This window comes from Setaria italica, chromosome V, assembly GCF_000263155.2.
Source record: "Setaria italica strain Yugu1 chromosome V, Setaria_italica_v2.0, whole genome shotgun sequence".
Lineage (NCBI taxonomy): Eukaryota > Viridiplantae > Streptophyta > Magnoliopsida > Poales > Poaceae > Setaria > Setaria italica.
Genome location: NC_028454.1, coordinates 8,793,653 through 8,814,277, shown reverse-complemented (window position 1 = coordinate 8,814,277; position 20,625 = coordinate 8,793,653). Strand labels below are relative to the sequence as shown.

Genomic DNA, 20,625 nt, shown 5'->3' with positions numbered 1-20,625 from the left:
ACATCATGATCTTAACCACTCAAACTCCAGAGCACACATATGTGCTACAAATGTGTCATCCTTTCTATTGGAATTAGTATTTCTTAATTGCAGATATCGGCATCAGAGGATAACATTGTTGCTTTTCTGCCAATAAAATCATCATACAGCATAACAATCTATGCTATACAGATGGCTGCAACAGAAGAGAAGTCCTGATTTTAAGGTAAGTTCAAGAAATTGACTAACATAGCTGTCGGTTTTTGAAAGGATAACCATCTATGCTATGCAGATGGCTGCAACAAAAGAGAAATCATGATTTTAAAGCTAACTTCGAAAAATTGACTTAACATAGCTGTCGTGATGTACAACTTGTGGTACTCAGCGAGAGTAGCACAAGAAGGAGGTCAGCACTCAGCAGGTCCATGTTCCTTTCCTCCTGTCTCGCCGCTGCCGCCGAACACAGCACGGCCTCACCACGGTGCATCCGCACGGGACTCTAACCGCCGCGCATCTCGCCTATCCCCACAGGCTACAGGCACCCCCGCTCCCCCTCCCCGCCACTCCTCTTCCTCCCGCCACCGCCCATGGATCCTCGTGAAGCCGCGAAAGCCCACGGTACGCGAGCCATTAAGCCTCAATCACCCGCGCCGAGCAAAAAATGACGGAAATTTCAGCGACCCTAACAGCCCCCGGGGCACGAAACGGACATCGCAACAAATCAGAGCAGCGAGCGCCCCCCGAGCCCCGCGCAGGGATTTCCAAAAGGCGAGCCCCGGTCGGTACCTTCTGCAGCTTGCGCTCGATCTCGAGGGAGAGCGCCTCGAGGCGGTCGGAGGAGCCCCGGCTCCGCATGGCCGCGGCCGCCGGAGGTGATCGCCGGAGGGCGGGGAGGGGACGCGGTGGGCGGTGGCGCGGTCCTGCGAATTAAGCGGTGGAACTGGTCAAAAAAAAAAAACTGGATGGATATGGATAGCGGAAAGTGGACACGCACGGGATGGGGAGGCCCGGATCTGCTGCTGCTGCTGTCACGCTCGGGGACACGTGCCAGCCGTCGGATCCGCGGCGCCGGGTTGCTCTCGCCTTGCTGTCGGTCGCCGGTGATGGACCGATGAGCCGAACCATCCAGAACGGGCAGCCTCCGTCTGATGAGTGAGTTTGTCAAATTTGAACGAATTTGGGCGAGAATTTAGAGTCTGTTTGGGACATCCGCACGAAAATGTGATATGCAGTTTAGTGATTCTTGCCTCGCCCACAGGTTGGAGTTGGACTGCGCGAGGAGAAGCGCATCCGGCGACAAACCACTAATGAAATGAAATGAAATTTCGATTCGCTTTTTTTCAAGTAAAAAAAATGTTGAATTGCTTTTGGTTACTAGAGTCTGTGGCCCGTGGGCCGTACCATATATATGGCAAGGACGCGGCGGCCCACGGTCCATGGATCACATCCGTTAGGCCCATACGTAAGATTGGGCGGCCCTATCTACATGGTTGATGCAGCTGGAACAGGCCTTGGGCCACGAGCCCACGAATGCATCTCCCTCCTGGACCACATTGTGTGGCCCAGTAAAAAATTCACAAAAAAGAAGTTCAGAGTATAAGAACACAGTCCCCATACTTTTGGGAAAGAGAGATCAAACTTGGAACCGACTCCATCGAGTTCGAACTAGTAGAATCATCAAAATTCTGTCATCTTTGGCTCACTGTCCGTGTGAATGGACAAGGGCAATGTAGTACTGCGTCCTTCGTCGGCGCCCGCCTCCGCTGCTCGCGGACCACTGCGTCCTCGACTCCCCCGACGGGCTCCTCCTCCTGCAGCGCGACGCGGACACCGCCGTCCGCCTCCTCCACCCCTTCACCGGCGACCTCCACGAACTCCCGCCTCTGACGTCCCTGATCCCGCAGCTCGACCGCCGCACGGACCACCGGCCGCGGCTCGACGCCAACGAGCACAAGGTGCAGTCATTCCGCCGGATCTCCGCGGCCGTCTCCGTTGCCCCGACGGCGGGCACCGTCACGGTCTTGCTCGCGCTCGAGCACATCTGCCGCTTCGCCCACGCGTCCACCGGCGACCGGAGGTGGACGCTCACGAGCTGGAGCGAGAACCGCGTGGCCAGAACGCTGGGGTTCCATGGCAGCCTGTACCTGACCTGCTGGGGCCATGAGGAATCAAGCATTCTGCGCCTAGACCCGCCGCCGCCACTCGTTGACAACGACGGCGTGGAACTACTACCGCCGCGGACCATCGCCACGGTGCCATCCAATGCAACCTGATGATCTTGCCGCAGCTGGTGGAGTGTGACTCGGAGATCCTGGTGGCACCGACACATCTCCCGTTCACACCTCGTGGTTGCCAGGCTCACTCACCGACCTCCTCTCCGGAGAGCCAGCCGCGCCAATGGCGAGCATCGGCGAGCACTGCCTCCTCTTCGGCATGCGCAGTCTGGCCGTCTCCTCCGGGGGACTGCCTTCGGTCGCCGGCAACTTCATTGTTCTCTGTGACCGCATACCAGATCGCCTGATGCAGTACAACCTCGGCGACGACACCTTGTCGCCGGCGTGCGACGGGGACATCGTTAAGAGCCCCCCGCCCAGTCCCCGCAGCATTGTCCACCACCTCGTCGCCTGCTGCTACCGCTACTTCTGGAACAAAGGCCTGATATATTGCTCCAGAACAAAGCCTTCATGGGGGACGAAACGCAAGTGGCGGTTGGGGGGCTTGAGCTCTCATCAGTCTTTGGTTGCTTGAAGCAGGAATACAAATGCTTCCTTGCTGCCATTTAGAAATTACAAAGTCTGTTCTGGAATCAAGGAAATTGACATGTTGATTCAGTTTACTTCTGATGTAGTACTGTGCTGTGTTTATAAATTGAGCATATGTATTTATTTTCACCAAAGAAACACAAAAATATTGGCTCCACATTGTGCTTGTTTCCTAGGACAATGTTGTATGACACCTCTGTCTTGCATCTAATTTCGAACAATCGAGCTCGAACAAGAATCGCCAAAATTCTTCATAACAACATCGGTGTGATTGACAACTGATACCCCATCTGGGCTCCTTTCATCGGTGCTTCATTCAGCCATGCCAACTTCACCAAGTGACCAAGAATACACGGTGTGCCACTGTCAACTGTCTGCTGTTCAAATCATCAGAAATCTGGGCATGGATGGACCAAAAGGAGCTAGCATTCAGTATCGTTGAGGGGGTGTTTGGATACGAGGTGCTAAACTTTAACAGTGTCACATTCGGATGCTAATTAGAAGAACTAAACATGAGCTAATTATAAAACTAATTGCAGAACTCCGTGCTAATTCGTGAAACGAATCTATTAAGCCTAATTAATTCATCATTAACAAATGGTTACTGTAATACCACATTGTCAAATTATGGACTAATTAGGCTTAATAGATTCGTCTCGCGAATTACACTCCATCTGTGCAATTAGTTTTGTAATTACTCTATATTTAATACTACTAATTAGCATCCAAACATCCAATGTGACGAGTGTTAAACTTTAACACCATGGAGCCAAAAAGGCCCTCAGGAAAAAGGAAAAAGGAAACCATGCAGGGTGATCTGAATGATCACAAAATCATAACTACTCATCATAGCACTACTCATCATGCCTGGGCTAGCAGCCACCGTCGCCGGCCGCGATTGTCCCGGGGTGCTCGAGTCACTTCTTCGCTGAAGGGAGAGGGTGGCGGGGGAAGAAACGAATGAAATGCTCACCCCACTGCTCTCTGCAGCGATGGATCCACGGGCAGTTCTTCTGGTTGTTTGATTGATCACGAACCAAATCCATTCGATTGTCAGGTCCGGCAGACGGAGAAACAAACGTTTCATGGGATAGCTCAGATCCACCTCTCATGGCGCCATGGCGGAGGTAGCAGCCACCGTCGCAGCATCGGGACAGGTGCGCGGTTGCGGCGCAGGGTCCCACGAATAGAGACGACGGCCGCGCAGGCTGCCGTGTCCCGGAAGGCGACGACGCCACCGTGCCCGCCTGCGTGTGCTCACGCGCCCCCGGCTTCTCGCTCGGCGCCGATGGGCGCGACGATCTGCGCGCGCGTATTGCTGCCGGATGAGTGAGGAGTCGAGAGCTCGTGCTAGGGCTGCAGGGCCTGTTCGAGGGGTGGTTCTCTGCGCTTCCGGATGGAACAGGACGTGAGGAGGGCGGCGGCGGCGGCGGCGGCGGCGGCGGCGGGCGCCGGTGGACCGGCGGGCATCGAGCTGGCCCGAACGAATCAGGGGTCCTTTCAAAAATTATGCGTTCCGGAATTTTGCAAATGTACCCTCAATCGGATCGCGATTCAAATAAGGGGCATTTCGTAAATAATTAATCCTACAATTTACAAAAGGACCCCAATTTGGATCGTGACTATTAATCGCGATCCAAACAGGGGGTATTTTGAAAACAAATCCTGGGCGGCGCCGGAGCAGCTGACGAGGCCACGCTGCCGCCGGCCATCGGCGCTAACCCCGCGCAAGCCTTCGTCGATACTCTCTCGCCTACGCCTCGCCGTTCCCCCTGCTCCCCGCGCGCGCCGCTCGAATCCAAGCTCCTACGGATGTGCTGCTGGCGCGGCGGCAGCGGCGGCTCGGGGGGTCGGGAGCTGGAGGCGGCTAGCCTGGGCCATCTCTTGCTCTTTCGTTGCTTCAGAGGAGAGACGCTGCTGCGAAGAGATCGGCATTAACAGCGACTCAGAACCAGAACCAGCCTGTTGATCCTGATGACAGGATTCGTGTGAATGGACAAGAACAATGCACGATGCGGACGTACATGGAGGAGATCGACGGAACCAGCAGCTAGCACGGTCTCACAACCCCGCAGGGCTGCCGTCCTTCCTGGGGTCGCTGACGGCGGTGAGCCTCCCGCGGAACACGCCGCCGCCCGACGCGGGCGGCTCCGCCAGCTGGTGCACGATGAACTGGCACACAGCCCCCGAGTCCGTGCTCCGCAGCCGGTGCCCCCTCTGCTCCAGGAACGCCTTCGCCCCGTCGCTCAGCGCGATCACCTCGCCGTCGACCGCCGTCTCGTCCTCGTACGTCACCACGTTCGGGATCAGCTGTGCAGGAAGAACGCACAACGCTCAGGAACACACGATTGCATTTGTCACTCTCTCGTCGGAGCAGGGATCAAGATTCAAGAGGCTGTACCTTGTGGTAGACCCTGGGCTGCTGGACGGCGGCGAGAGGATCCATGCCGACGATGAAGTGGTTCAGGAAGACCTGGGTCACCGTGGCGATGATGTTCGTGCCGCCGCTGCCGCCCACGACGCCGGCGAGCTGACCGTTCTGCAGCGACACCACATGAGGTCCACAGCTTTCAGTATGGCATCGAGACGTGTCGGTGTCGGGATGTGTCCAAGCTAGATGGCACGCGATACCTTGAGAATGATCAGTGGTGTCATGGAGGACAGGGGCCGTTTGCCCGGCGCGATGAAGTTGGCCGGCGCCGGTGGGAGATGGTCAGGGGCGAGCTTCACGGCGGGGACGGAGAAGTCGTCCATCTCGTTGTTGAGCACGATGCCCGTCGACGGCGACAGGACCTTGCCGCCGAAGTAGTAGTTCACCGTCGTCGTCATCGCCACCGCGTTCCGGTCGCTGTCCACCACGCACAGGTGGCTCGTGCCGTGGTCATCCAGCTGCCTCCACCTGATCGCCGAGGCCATCAACCACAAGAGAATTGCATCAATCAGTGCTCTAAAGACCCTGGCAATCAGGACTCGGGAGATGTTGTGAAGGTGCAATTAAGAAGGACGCGTGCATACTTTGGGAGGTAGTAGCCGGGAGGGAACGTCGTGTTGTCGGCGATCCTCTGCCGGATCCTGTCGGCGAACGGCAGCGACAGCATCTCGGCGACGTCGCCGGTCACGTTCACGAAGTCGGGGTCGCCGAGGTCCATCCGGGTCGCCAGCATGTGCTTGATCGCTTCGATGAGCCGGTGGACGCCGAGGAACCCTTTCAAGAACTCGAGCGACTTGTACCCACCCAACACGTTCAGTATCTGCAACGACCCCAAGTGAGAAGAAATCTTGTAGACAACCAGTTGGAGGCCAAGATCAATTCGAGCTCTGCAAACAAGGGCACTGATCTGACCATCGCCATCCCGACAGTGCCGCTCGACGGCGGCGGCATGCCGAGGAAGGTGTACCCCATGGCGTCGGCGCGCATGGCGTCGCTCACCTCCACCCTGTACCCGCTCAGGTCCCCCGCCGTCACGATCCCGCCCGCCGCCCTGACGTCGCGGACGAACGCCTCCCCGACGGCGCCGCCGTAGAACGCCGCGGCGCCCTCCTCGGCGACGCGCTCCAGCGCCTCGGCCAGCGCCGGGTTGCGGCACGTCTCGCCGGCCGCCAGCACCCGCCCCGCCGGCGCGAACACGGCGCGCAGGCCGGGGTCGGCGAGTACGTCGGCCTCGCTGAGCTTGAGCGCGCGGGCCACGTACGCCACCACCTCGTAGCCGTCGCGGGCGAGGCGGATCGCCGGCGCGACGAGGTCCCGCCAGGGGAGCCGGCCGTACCGGGACCACGCCGCGTGGAGGCCCGCGAGCTCCCCCGGGACGCCCATGGCGAGCGCGCCCTTGTACTTCGTCGTCGGGTCCGCCGCGTACATGTCCTGGTGTTTGGCAAGCACAAGAGCAAGTTTTGCAGTTGCAGTAAGAACAAGTTGCGAAATTTCACTGCTGTTTGTTAAAATTTCGTTTCTTTCTCTTTATTTTGGAATTTGTGAAAAATTTCAAACTGCTGAAAATTACTGAAAACGGTAATTTTACTGATAATTTCAAACAGAGCTTGTTCTTCAGTTGGAACAGCAAAATGATCGCAGTGGTCTAAAGCCGTCCGACAATATGATGGCAAACAAGACAGGCAACTGACTTGCCAATTGCCATCCTCCGATCTCTGAAATTCTGGTTGCTGGGCAGGGCAAATAATTTTGCAGAAAAGCTAGCACATGCGAAGCACTCCTGGAGATGTATGATAAAAAAATGCTAAAGCATTCCCCTGATCTCTGATCTCGCGTGCAACCTTCCATTCTGAATTTCTGATGGATTGCTTCAGACTGCGCTGCGCTGTTCGGATCTTGGGTCATGTTTAGTTCACTCCAAATTTCCAACTTTGACACTATGCAAAAAGAAGATTCCCCACCACATCAAACTTGTGATACGTACATGGAGTACTGAATGTAGACGAAATCAAAAACTAATTGCACAGTTTTGTTGTACTTTGCGAGGCGAATCTTTTGAGCCTAATTAGTCAATATTTGAACAATAATTCACAAATACAAACGAAACGCTACAGTGTTGCTACAGTAATTTTGGTTGCCCAAAGTTGGGCAACTAAACAAGGTTTTGGACGTGCTTGGGACAGTTGAACCATGTGTGGTGTGGCTATAGTAGAAAAATTAAAAAAAAGGCAGATCACACTCGATGAGATCCTGATGGCCTACTGTCTGGATTAGTGCTCTGTTCGCTTCAGCTTATCAGCCGGCTTATCAGCTACCAAACATTAATTTTTCTCTCACAATAAATCAGCCGTTTCAGCTTTTCAACCGGCTTATAAGTCTAACCGAACATACCGTTGGTTTCAGATGAGATTTTGCGGCTAGTTTTTAAGTGATGGGATATAGGCTTTTATGAACTACTATTAACAATTCAATGATGCACTTATACCTGTATATACTAGATTATTATTTTCATGAGAAAATAAGTTTCCTCACCATCTTCTAAATACGTGGGAAAGCTATGTATAGGAAAAATATATAAAAATCGGAATAGCATCTATTAAATCTTAATGAAGTTTTTTTTGAAAAAAAAACAACCTGATACCTAGCTCTATTTGTCCATGATTAAGTTTCTTATAGTTTGATTCACTATGATTTTTAAAACTTTGCTTTTTAAGGCAATGCTGCGAAGCAAAAAAAAAACCTCATAGTAGTCATCTACCACTTGCGGGAGCACGGCTGGCCCACCAGACAGCGACGCGCGCACAACCAACCGTCCAACCCAATCGGACCCAACTAATGCTTGCCAGGTGTCACGCGGCCCCACATGTCATGGACTGGAGCAGTTCGAGCTCGCGGTCGCATCCTCTCCTTACCGGCGCGCTTGCTGCCGCTGCTGCTGATTGTAACAAGGACGAGTAGGACGGGGTCGTGATGCCGTGATGGTGATGGGGGGCTAGGACGTACCGGCGTGGCCGCGGCCGGCGCGGTCTCCCTGGCGTCGAAGGCAACGGCCTCGCCGGAGGCGGCGTCCCTGACGACGATGAAGGCGCCCCCGCCGACGCCGCTCGACATCGGGTGCACCACGCCGAGGCAGAGCGCGGCGGCCACGGCGGCGTCCACCGCGTGCCCGCCCGCCCGCAGCGCCGCCGCGCCCACCTCCGAGCACCGCGCGTCGTCCGCCGCCGCCGCGCCCACCCCGGATTCCACCTCGTGCCGGCTCCGCAACCGCGCGCCGGCGGCGACGGCCTTGGGACGACGGGCAGCAGCAGCGCCGGCGCCAGCGTCCCGGCCGGAGGAGCTCAGGAACAGCATCAGGACGCCGGCCAGGGCGAGGAGCGCCGCGGCGATGGCCAGCGCGGTCCACGTCCGGCTGCTCCGGCGGCCATGGGGAAGGTCCTGGGAGACCGTTCCGGTGGCCCCGAGCAGAGGACCCTTCAGGCCGCCACGCGCGGCCATGGCCTGCTCACGCCTGGGAGATTCCGGCCGTTTTTCCTGGACAGGACGTGAGCGGGGGAGAGGGGAGGGATTGTGGGATTCTTGGATGGCGACTTGGCGAGAGGCGGAGCCGGAGAGCTCGGTCGTTTGTTCTTGGCGGGGGCGAGCTGCAAGCAATTATATAGACAGTCCGGCCAATGAGACGTCTCTGTTAGCGCCGATTTTTTATCTCTCCCTCTTACAGTCACACTCTCTGAAACGGCGCCGTTGAAGAAGAGGCTGATCAGTTTTTGTCCATAGTTCACCTCACCGATTAAATTAAACGCGCAATTTGTAAGTTGTATAAGAAGATGGATCGTGATGTGATCTTACCCCGTGCGATTAGCGCCTTTCAGCAGCGACAGACTGGCGCTAATAGAATAATAGGGCACATGCGAAGTAGTGTTAAGAACTGACCACAGGCTCTGTTTGCAAATTGCAACTCGAGAGGTGCACGTGCGGCTGGAGTAAGTTTTTATTTTACCTATAAGTAGTGTTTCAGAGCATCTTCTTCTTTTGCCTCCGAGAAGAGCTAATGCAGCCTGCAGGATAAAAACAGATGGAGAGCGAGTGGTGCCGCCTGCCCTGATGCGAGGAGCATCCGACCGTGGATGGATGAAACGAAAACGACCTGCAGCCGAACCTGCTCGATCGCCTTCCTTCCTTCATGGCATGACGTGATGCGAGGGACGAATGCGAATCATGAATTAGGCGTGCGGTGATGCTGGGATAACGTGTGTACAGTACATCCCACGGACGTGATGGAGTGCAGGCGCAATGCAAGTGGCCCATGCAAGTGGCCAATGCAAGTGGAATGCACTACAAATTTGAGGGCACTATGCGGGAAAACGATGCTATTATTTGTGCATCAAACGACATAAACAAATGCTCGAGTTGATGAAGCTGTCGTGCGACGGAGTTCAGGTGCGGCTGGATGGACTCGGTTACGACGGGACGGGAATGGAAGTCGTTGTTGCCTCGGTCAGGTCACGGTCCGGTCCGGGACGGGGTGACGGCACGGCACGGACTACGGTGAATCTTTCTTGCACGCCTCGCCGGCTCCTCCTATTCCCTTGAGCGCACCAACTCTTGGGGTCAGCCTTTCTTTCATTCAGCTTCCTAATCGAGTCCATACTGTCGCTGCTATCGCGCGGCCAGAGATCAACACAACAACTACTTCACCAAAGCTCATTTCCACAAGTCCAGTTTTTTTTTCCTCAAAATACAGTGCCAAAAGTTGTATTAAAACTCATTTAATTTGTATGACTGGATGGTTGTGAGCTTACGCAATATACCCCCCCAAACAATGGTTTAATAGGTTACATGAGAAGAAAAGGAATGCATACCGATAGTCTGGAATATCCAGATTCGGCCCAATTTGGGAACCCAGCTTACAGCATACACGAGTATCTCTTATCTACTTCTACAGATCCTTTCTCTCTGCTTGTCCATATACTCGACTCCTGTTCTCCTGTCCATTACCCTCTCAAAGCCTAGCATATACTGAGCATATACGTGTGACCCCCAGAAATGGCCTATTTGTCAGCACCTCAAATTTAGGCCTCCAAGAGACCATCAAAATTGTCTGCTGAGATCAACTGTGCCACTGAACTGGTCAACTGAATTAACCTGCAACAACGAACTATTATTAGATAAGACTTGGGGAGCCATCTTGCTCACTTTTCTAGCACAAAAAAAAAATCAAAAGTACAACTGTCGGTTGTTTTTATATGATTTGGATGCGATCATTAAGTATTTAGTAAGAGCTCCAAGGAATTTTGAATTTACTGGAAAAAAGACCAGTAAGGAACTAGCTATCAATTTTGCAAAACGGGAAAGTTCAACCCTGGTTCTTTGTGACATGCTTCATTATGGGGACTACCTGAGGGTCAAGAGCAGTTACCAGTTGCAACAAAACTGACATCCAATTAGGTTGTAACGATTACTGCACCATGCGCTTCCTTTTCGATCTTTTGCCCTTCTTCCCTGAGTAACTCGGAAGTTTCTTGTCACTCCCAGTACTGGATGCTTTCTCCACAGGTCCTCCCTGTTGCAGGTTTACATGAGTAACACAGGAGGAACTTACATTTTTCAGGTGGTGTAATGGCAAGGAGGATTTTCCAATACAATTAGCCTCACGATGTCCTACTATGTAAAGATATATAAGTAACTGAAAAGGGTCAAGAGTACCTCCTCTGTGGTCTCATCATCTGACTCTTCATCGTCTGAGTCATACGTTGATGCCGATGCTTTTGAATCTCCTGCAGCAAGTGCTTTGTTGAGTTTTCTCCTGTTCTCTTCTTCTTTTAGCTCCCTAAACCTGCTTGCCAGATTGTATGTGAAAAATGGAACCAAAACAGAAAAAGTCTAAGTATTAAAATGAAGTCCAGAGCACCTTTCCCCAGCTGGTTGAGCATTAGAGCGTTTTGCACGTCCCGCTGTAATTATTCCGCTACCTCCCTCACTGACTGCAGGCTTTGCTCCCCCCATTTTCCGTAACCACACCTGCTGGGCTGTGCTGAGGACATTGTTTGTAAACCTAATGAAAAAATGGAAGTCAATACACGACGATAGCTGTGGATTCTATATACATACATATACTAAAGTTCCTAAATTTGGAGGCTCCTCATGCATCTTGGGCCCACGTGGGACCCACATATTGTTTAGGTGGGACCCATGTAGGACCCACACTCTTCAGGTGCGACCCACGTGAGACCCACATACAATTCAGTAGGACCCACACACTGTTTGGTGGGACCCACGGTAGTATTGAGTGGGTCCCATGACCTTTTCTTTAAAAATATATATATTAAATTTTAATCGCTGGCAGTTACATTGTATTAAAAGTATACAATATATTTAATTTTTACTATGTATAAAAACAATAACTAAACTTTGTATACTACATTCACTTATGGTAGTTCTACTACTTTTTGGACTTTGCTTTCAAATCATAAACATGCAAAATATGATTGAATCATTCATTCATTGCTAATTTTATTTTTATTTCTATCAAAACTAAGAATCAGTGTAACCTAGCACGTCAATCCGTTAGTCATATCTACTAACACCCAAAAGACAGTAAATTTCTATGAAAAAATTATACAGTGCTCGAATAACCATTATGATAAAAAAAATGTTTCAATTTAACATTGGATGCGATCAATTTGATTTTAGATTATGTTTCTTTATTTGGTTCAATGCGATGCTGCTTTGAGCATAGTAAGATAACAATTCGCATTTCATCACTATTTCAGGTTAATCTCTTCCGTATAGGCACGCATCGCGCGCCAATCTAAATAGTTTAATTAATCTTTTAAGAATTAAGTGAATAGGGAAGGGGTCATGAAATTGTGGGAAGCAACCAGCGCTGTAACTTGAAATAAATACGAACACATATGAAACTAAAAAAGATGACTGATGCACATACCAATAAATGGACAATCCTGATGGCACTGATAAAGAGAAATATCCAATCATAAATGGAAGAAATTTCAAAACGAGCAGGCTGGTTTTCTGTGATGGGTCATCGCTCTGTAGCAGACCACAGATTGGAAGTTAAACCATAGCAGTGTACAATTGGCAATATGCACAATGAAAAAGTATATAGGGAAGCATTCACCTGGGGTGGCTTCATTATCTCCATAGAGACAAACTGAGAAGCAACAAGTAGCACAGGCAACACAAGATAACATATTGTGTCATGCCAACCTAATGGAGGATGACCGTCCTGCATAGTTTGTTTGTAAGGTTAGAGCTAATTTTAGGATTTTAGCATATCTGCATGACCATTGCATTCAGGCTCTGAGATACGGGAATAATAAATTGATAGAATGTGATCCTATACTATCCAAACAAAAGTAGTTTGCTGCATGACACTATTTCTGTCACAGTATCAAAGAGGTAATGGAATCTGAATTAGGGAAATGCATATGTCAAAGCTTCCTGAGTTCCTGTTGCCTGAGTGCTATCCAATGTGTTCCCTATTTGGCTATGCAAATAAACATGCCACTGTTCCAACACATTCCTTTGACCTAAACCTGGCTAAATTTTGTGACATGGCATTATGATCAATCAAGTGCAATAGACCAGCCTTTTTCTCAGAACCAGGAATGAAATGACTAATTGGTATGTTAATAAGAGATCAATTTCAATACCACAAATGGGAAGAGCCATGAAATCCCAGCACCACTTTGCCGAGCTGCAATTGTTGTAGGGCCTCCCAATGATGGAATCCAGAAAAATCCTTCTGTCAACAGCCCCTTCATGTCATATAAAAGACACTCAGTCCAAAAAGCCACTTAATCAAGCCAGCTTCAAGGAGTTGGACTTAACTTACCTCATTTGCTACATTTGAAAGGGCTTGGTAAAGACCAATCCAGACAGGTATTGTTGCCAATGTTGGAAAACATCCTGTCAGAGAAAGTGTAAGATCATGATACTATGTCATAAACGCATGGTTTTGTATGGCAGCAATGGATTCTATCAGAAAAACAATATGTAAAATACTCAAATGACATGATTCCTTTTCAGCAACCAAGTACAAAGTAAAATAGCAAAAAAAAAACTGTCAGAACAGTATGGTTTAGGAGGGAAAATTCAAGCAACCTGCTAACGGGTTGACTCCAGCTTGCCTATATAACCGAGCAGTCTCTAGCTGTATCCTTTCCTAATAAGAATTATATAGAAGCAGGAAATCAAAATACGCAAAGAATTAAGTCTGAAAACGTAAGGCTAAAAAAATTGTAAAAGAGCATAATCAATGAATCAAATTTGCAACAGCTATACAAACCTGGTTGCCTGCATATCTCTGCTGGATTGCCTTAATCTGCGGCTGCAAATTCTGCATCGCCAGAGTTGATTCCACCTGAAATAGACGAGTAACTCAGCAATCAATCCACGAATTTCGTAAGAACCAGACGTGGGGCGATTTTATTCAGATTGGTCAGAACATTCACCTGTTTTTTGGTTAGAGGCAACGTCGCAGCCTTAACAATGATGGTCAGCAGAATGATTGCAAACCCATAAGAGTACGGCACATGGACTGCTGACAGACCATCCTTGAGCACCTGTATGGTCAGGCTTAGATTGCATCAGCATTTCAATGCTTTCAGTATTGTGAACATTAATGTTCTAGTAAGTCCTAGTTAGTGAAAATAACAGTACAACACCACATAACACTTAAATTCTAGCATTTTGTGTCAAAAGCCTTAGGGGCTAAATGCCTACACATGCATGTGGAACTGCTTTCAGAAATCAGAATAATCACAGACCCGTATGGCACATGAACTGCTGACAGACCATCCTTCAGCACCTGAATGATGAGGCTCGGATAGCATCAGCATTCCAACGCTTTCAGTTCAATGAAACCTAGTATCCTAACTAGTGAATTGAGCATGGAACCACGTAAGTCTGAAATTCTAGCATTTCCTGTCAAAAGCCTTGCGCTAAATGCCTAAACACGCATGTGGAACTGCACGGGCTTCCTGAACACCCATTTCCATGTCAAAGCAGCCCTAAACAATAAAACAACACCACAAACTGGTATGGGATTGGCAAGGTCCATAGACGACGAGAGCATGGAAGCGTAAAGAGCAGCGTACACACCCCCAGTCAACAGTCATCACTGTTACTAACTGTCCAGGCAGTTGCACTTCCATAACCCATACTGAAGTCATACCTCGGGCACACTCAATTCTCCCAGAATCGCCGTCAACCGTGAGACTGGCAACAGGCGCAAAGGACCACCGCTGATTACGCAATCATTACCTTGAGCACGACCTCGAGGGCCTCGGAGATGAAGCCGAACCAGCCGCCGTTCTTCTGCACCGCCGTCACCGCCTCCCCGGCGTCCCCTCCTCCCGCCGCCGCGTCGGCCGCGACGACCGCGGCGTCGGCGAGCGTGTAGAGCGCGGCCTCGGCGCGCTCCAGCGCGGCCTGGAGGTGGGGTCCCGCGAGCGAGTCCAGCCCGTGGAGGCCCGCCCTCACCGCGCACGCCGCGGCGCGCCGGCGGCCCCCGCGCCGCAGCCGGAGCGGCGGGAGCAGGCTCGCGGCGCCGGCCCCGCCGGCGCGGGGCAGCGCGGGGAGCAGGGAGGAGGAGGAGGAGAGCAGCGCCTTGGCCATCGCGGAGGGGATGGCTCGGGGAGGATGAGGGGGTTTAGGGTTAGGGTTTCATGCACGGGGGAGGGGAAGCGCGTGGCCGGGAGAGGAGGTGCGGTGGCGGTGGAGGTGGAGGTGGGAAGGGAAGAGGAGCTGCTGAGGAGGTGGAGGTTGTCGTTGGAGGAGGAGAGGAGGTGGGGGACGTTTTATCCGCTTCGGTGCTCGTGGACTCGGCGCACCACAACTATCGGTTCGTTCAGAACTGATTTTTAGTTCAGTGGCATTGCTGTTCCTCTCTCCACTTTGCTCCCCACTCCATTTCTTCTTTCTTTCTTTCTTTTTTTATCACCGATGTAAATGCGGCAGCTTTATTTTTTCCCAAAACATTTCTTTCTGTGAAATAAATAAAGTCAAACCTTCTCAGTTAATCCGGTTCAATGTACTTCTTTAATCCCTCCAATGCAAAGTAGGGTGTTTGAATCCCGAGCTAAACTTTAGTCCCTGTCACATCGAATGTTTAGATACTAATTAGGAGTATTAAACATAGACTATTTACAAAACTCATTGTAATTAGGCTTAATAGATTCGTCTCGCCGTTTAGCCTCCACCTGTGTAATTAGTTTTATAATTAACTCATATTTAGTCCTAATTTAGTTCTCCTAATTAGCCTCCGAATATTCGATGTGACACGGACTAAACTTTAGCTCTAGAATCCACACGCACCCCTAAATCATTTTAGGATTCCTACCGGTCAAAATCCGTATTGATTGATATGCTGAAGTTTATTTTGTTGCTCATCATGAAAAAATACTTTCACAATGTGCAATTTTTTTGTTGAGGTAGTATTTTTTTAGATATTATTAATTAAAATGGCACCTTGTATTAGACCATTTCAATATTTTATTAAATGGTTTGTTGTGGGAGCCTAGAGATAGTTTACCTTTTTCTAATGTCAATTCATTGAGGCAATTATCTGTTTCTTTATGCAATGGACACATGATACTATAACAACAATATAGTCTCAATTCTAAGGAAGTTAGGGTAAGCTAGAGTTGAAACCCAACAAGAGCCACAAATCAAGGTTCGGGCACATAAATAGCTGTTTTCCAAATACTCCTATCCAGAACTAAATCTTTAGATATATTCCATCCCTTCAAATCTCCTTTTATTGCCTCTTCTCATGTCAATTTTGATCTTCCTCTGCCTCTCTTCACATTATTGTCACGCCTTAAGGTTCCATTACGCACCGATACCTCCGGAGTTCTTCGTTGAACATGTCCAAACCATCTCAGCTGGTGTTGGATAAACTTTTCTTCAATTGGTGCTACCCCTTACCTGTCACGTATATCCTTATTTCGGACTCGATCTCTTCTTGTATGACCCCAAATCCAACGCAACATACGCATTTCCGCAACACTTATCTGCTGGACATGTCGTCTTTTTGTAGGCCAACATTCTGCACCATACAGCATTGCAGGTCTAATCGCCGTCCTATCAAACTTGCCTTTTAGCTTCAATGGTACCCTCTTATCATATAAAAGTCCTGATGCTTGGCGCCACTTCATCCACCCCGATTTGATTCTATGACTAACATCCTCATCAATATCCCCATCTCGTTGTAGTATTGATCCTAAATATCGAAATGTATCCTTCCTGGGCACTACTTGGCTTTCCAATCTGACATCTCCCACCTCATGTGTAGTAGTGCCAAAGTCATATTTTATTTTAGTTCTGCTGAGTTTAAAACCTTTTGACTCTAGGTCTCCCGCCACAACTCCAGTTTCCTATTTACTCTTACTCGACTTTCATCAACTAGCACTATATCATCCGTGAAGAGCATACACTAAGGTATATCCCCTTGAATGTCCCCTGTTACCTCATCCATCACCAAGTCAAATAGATAAGGGCTCAAAGCAAAACCTTGATGCAGTCCTGTTCTAATCACAAAGTCATCTGTGTCGCCATCACTTGTTCAGGCTCTAGTTATAACATTGTTGTACATGTCGTTAATAAGTTCAACGTACTTCGTTGGGACTTTATGTTTGTCCAAAGTCCACCACATAATATTTCTTGGTATTTTGTCATACGCTTTCTCCAAGTCAATGAAAACTATGTGTAAATTCTTCTTCTTCTCTCTATACCGCTCCATAACTTGTCTTATTAAGAAAATAGCTTCCATGGTTGACCTTCCAGGCATGAAACCAAATTGGTTCATAGAGACCCATGTTATCTTTCTCAAATGATGCTCGATAACTCTCTCCCATAGCTTCATAGTATGGCTCAACAACTTAATTCATCGGTAATTAGTATAGCTTTGAATATCTCCCTTATTCTTGTATATTGGTACCAATATACTTCTCCACTCTTTTGGCATCTTGTTCGACTGAAAAAATATGGTTGAACAACTTGGTTAGCTATACTATGGCTATATCCCAAGGCATCTCCACACCTTAATTGGGATACCATCTGGACCCATTGCCTTACCACTTTTCATCCTTTTCAACGCCTCTCTCACCTCAGATTCTTGGATCTTCCACACAAAATGCCTGTTGGTGTCATCAAAAGAGTCATTCAACTGTAAGGTTGTGTTCTCATTCTTACCATTGAACAATTTGTCAAAATACTCTTGCCATCTATGTTTGATCTTATTCTCCTTTACCAAGATGTTCTTCATTTCATCCATAATGCACTTAACTTGGTTGAAGTCCCTCGTCTTTCTCTCACGAACCTTAGCCATCCTATAGATGTCCTCCTCTCCTTCCTTCGTACCTAATAGTTGGTAAAGATCCTCATACACCCTACCCTTTATCACACTTACAGCTCGCTTTGCGATTTTCTTTGCCTCCTTGTACTTCTCTATGTTGTCCATACTTCTATTATGGAACAAGTGCCTATAACATTCTTTCTTCTCCTTAATTATCATTTGGACTTCCTCATTTCATCACCAAGTATCTTTTATCTACGCTTCTACCCCCTGGTCACTCCAAGCACCTCCAAGGCCACCTTCTGAATACAGTTTGCCATCTTCTCCCATATATTGTTTGCGTCCTCTCCTTCCTTCCAAGGTTCCTTTTTTATTACTCTTTCCTTGAAGACCTCTGACATCTCCTCTTTCAGTTTCCATCACTTTATTCTTGCAATCTTAGCTTGTTTATCCCTGCGTACGCGCATCTGAAAACGAAAGTCCGTCACGACAAGCTTATGTTGAGAAACAACACATTCCCCTAGTACCACCTTGCACTCCAAGCATGCCCGCTTATCCTCTATTCTTGTGAGGATAACTACTAAAAGTCACTAAATGGGGCCGTCTCTTCCTAAAGAAAGTGTTCGCTATCATCAAGTCAAAAGTTACTGCAAAGTTCAAGACTTCCTCTCCCTCCTGATTCCTACTATCATACCCAAAATCTCCATGAACCGTCTCGAATCCTGCACTTGTTGTACCTACATGCCCATTAAGATCTTCTCGCTAGAAGGTACAGTTCTAACCAGACTATCTAAATCTTCCCAGAAAAATCTCTTAGTACTCTCATCGTGGCCTACTTGGGGGCATATGCACTAATTACGTTCAGGACCATATCACCAACGACAAGCCTAGTTAGGATAATCCTATCCCTTTGCCTTCTCATGTCCACCACTCTATCCTTGAGACTCTTAATCAAAACTCCCACTTTATTTCTATTTGCAAGTGTCCCTGTGTACCAAAGCTTGAAACCGGTATTGTCCACCTCCTTCGCCTTCTGGCCCTTCCATTTAGTCTCTTGAACGCATAAGATATTTACACGCCTCCTAGACACTACATCAACTAAGTCTCTTAACTTACCTATAAGAGACCCTACATTCCAACTACCTACACAAATCCTAGTTGGTTCAACTAGCTTCCTTGCCCTTCTTACCCGTCGAGAGAGATGTGAAGACACTCGGGCGCCGATGTAGCGCGCCACTAAGGAAATGACGACCCGATCCTTACTCACTTGACACCATATCCAAATCGTGACACGACACGTCACCAAGGGGGAGACGACCCGGTCCTTGCGCATTTAACACCATACCATGGTTTCGATATGGCGCATCGCTAAGAGTGTTACGCCCCAACGGATTTCTCTTGGGTTTCATCTCCATTAGAATGGCTAGGTTTAACGTTAGCTCATCAAGCCTATCACAACCCTCGGGCTTGGGACCTGCTATGTTGAGACAACATAGGCGGAGTTATGCAATAGACACATGCGCAGTAAAAAAAAATCAGCGCTATTACTCGTGGTTTTACTAGACAAGTTAAACCTCGCCTTCAAGGTTGTCGGGGATAGATCCCCAGTACCCGCAAGGAAGGAAGAAGACGGACTCCTACTAGGATTGCTCTGTAATCCTACTAGGACTCATACCATGTAATCCTATTAGGACTCATACCTTGTAACGGACTAGTAATCCCGCCCCTCTGAAGTATATAAAGGAGGGCAGGGGTACTTAGATCGGTAGACCAACAGAGGCGAAGACCTCAGAGAACCACAATAGAGGACCAAATCCTCAATACCAAACAACACCCAAGTGCAGGGCGTAATATACAATACCCAAAACAGGACGTAGGGTATTACGCTACTCTGGCGATCCGAATCTGTATAAATATGTGTCTTGTGTCCTCGCTTTTACCATTAAGTTACAGGTCCGGCGATTCTCCACCAACCAATCTATTACCTCGGGATACCCCTCGGTAGGTTGCCGGGTATAAAACACCGACAAAGGCTTCAACTTACCATTAGTCAAAATATATACACGTTTATTATGCTTTTACATAAATAGTTTCTACTCAAAATTGAAGTTTTTAAAGACTTCCTCACCTTCCATTGATGAACACGGGAAGTACATCTTTGCTTTTATTCTCATATTGATTAGTGCCAAACATTTTATAAGACTCCTCTTAGGACGTGTTTGGTGGAAATTTGGCTTTTAAAAACCACCTTTATAGGGTGCTGGAAAAGCTAGTTTTGTAAAAGTTGTATTTATGCATTAATAAAGTGTATAATACATATAGTACCCATCAAAATAGCATCATCTAAAATTTAGCAAAAAGCACATCCAAACCTGCTTTTGGCTTATATATAAATAAAGCTTTCGTTTCTCAAAAGCCAATTTAAAAAGCTAGTTGTTTGTTTCAACTTAAAGCTTTTGGCTAGAAGCCAAAAGCTAAAAGCTAAAAGCTAAAAGAAATATGGCCTTAGTATTAAGGTGACTTTTCAAAAGTAATATTTTTCGAACACGCAAAAGCTTTGCATGTCAATTTTATACGAGAAAAGACCGCAGACGGATGGAGTACAAAGCGTTAAGGCTACCGCTAACATGCCGCTAAATTGAGGCTATTTTACACAGGATCAAAAGTACGCTTAAAGCTAGTTACAAGAATCTTCTTACAAGGCATGACTAGTAGAATTAATAAGAAACATATCGTGGCAAATTGGATTCCGTAGCGCATGGAGCGTGTCACAGCAAAAAAAAAAAAAGCTTTCAATTCATCCACAAATATTAACTAAAGAGGGGGATTGTTATGAACTTGATACAGTAAACAGTTAATGATTACTTCAAATCATCAAATGTTTAACTGGAAAACCAAAATGTTTCAGGATGCCGAAAGACTCGGGTACTCTCAAAGCGACACGCATCTCCCTTCTGAGTCCTGAAGAATCTAATACTAATTGGCGCTGAGCAGAAAGGCATCTGTCTTTGCCAGGTTACACTTGCTCAGAATCTTGCTTCAGAGGTCGTATGAGCTACAGTAGTTTGCTGCTGGCACTTGATAGTTCTTACTTTCAGCTCTGGCCTCTGGGCACAAAATCCAGTCCCAGAATCGGT

At 48.5% G+C, this 20,625-nt stretch overlaps 3 protein-coding genes across 7 annotated transcripts in view; all 3 read right to left on the bottom strand.

Moving 5' to 3' along the window:
• The window catches only part of LOC101786065, a 4,580-nt gene extending 3,628 nt beyond the window's left edge, over nucleotides 1-952 (bottom strand). The window contains exon 1 of the mRNA XM_004968168.4: nucleotides 726-952. Within this exon, the coding sequence (XP_004968225.1) occupies nucleotides 726-834 (109 nt within the window). The 5' untranslated portion in view covers nucleotides 835-952. The remainder of the gene's footprint in view (nucleotides 1-725) is intronic.
• Nucleotides 953-4,239: 3,287 nt separating this feature from the next.
• On the bottom strand, nucleotides 4,240-8,817 carry LOC101785132 (glutathione hydrolase 3). 3 transcript variants are annotated; one of them, XM_004968166.4, is made up of 7 exons: nucleotides 8,176-8,816; nucleotides 6,085-6,603; nucleotides 5,757-5,992; nucleotides 5,373-5,640; nucleotides 5,143-5,280; nucleotides 4,766-5,051; nucleotides 4,240-4,658 (listed from the first exon to the last, which is right to left on the bottom strand). In XM_004968166.4, exons 1-6 carry the CDS (start codon nucleotides 8,665-8,667, stop codon nucleotides 4,803-4,805), a joined length of 1,902 nt encoding a protein of 633 aa, XP_004968223.1. In that variant the 5' UTR covers nucleotides 8,668-8,816; the 3' UTR covers nucleotides 4,240-4,658; nucleotides 4,766-4,802. The 3 variants fall into 3 exon arrangements, with proteins under 3 accessions (XP_004968223.1, XP_004968224.1, XP_014660807.1); XM_004968167.4 differs by having other exon boundaries at nucleotides 4,240-4,655; XM_014805321.2 differs by lacking the exon at nucleotides 4,240-4,658 and having other exon boundaries at nucleotides 4,676-5,051; nucleotides 8,176-8,817.
• A 1,091-nt stretch (nucleotides 8,818-9,908) lies between these two features.
• Nucleotides 9,909-14,971, bottom strand: LOC101784339 (inner membrane protein ALBINO3, chloroplastic). 3 transcript variants are annotated; one of them, XR_215172.4, is made up of 12 exons: nucleotides 14,455-14,971; nucleotides 13,644-13,754; nucleotides 13,478-13,552; nucleotides 13,294-13,354; nucleotides 13,025-13,098; nucleotides 12,843-12,947; nucleotides 12,308-12,415; nucleotides 12,116-12,219; nucleotides 11,081-11,224; nucleotides 10,876-11,005; nucleotides 10,568-10,732; nucleotides 9,909-10,314 (listed from the first exon to the last, which is right to left on the bottom strand). XR_215172.4 is itself a non-coding variant. In XM_004968164.4 (12 exons), the coding sequence occupies exons 1-11, from the start codon at nucleotides 14,806-14,808 to the stop codon at nucleotides 10,628-10,630; spliced, it is 1,371 nt and encodes a 456-aa protein (XP_004968221.1). In that variant the 5' UTR covers nucleotides 14,809-14,971; the 3' UTR covers nucleotides 9,909-10,327; nucleotides 10,589-10,627. The 3 variants fall into 3 exon arrangements, 2 of the variants coding, with proteins under 2 accessions (XP_004968221.1, XP_004968220.1); XM_004968164.4 differs by having other exon boundaries at nucleotides 9,909-10,327; nucleotides 10,589-10,732; XM_004968163.3 differs by having other exon boundaries at nucleotides 10,589-10,732; nucleotides 14,455-14,970.
• Nucleotides 14,972-20,625: the final 5,654 nt, after the last annotated feature.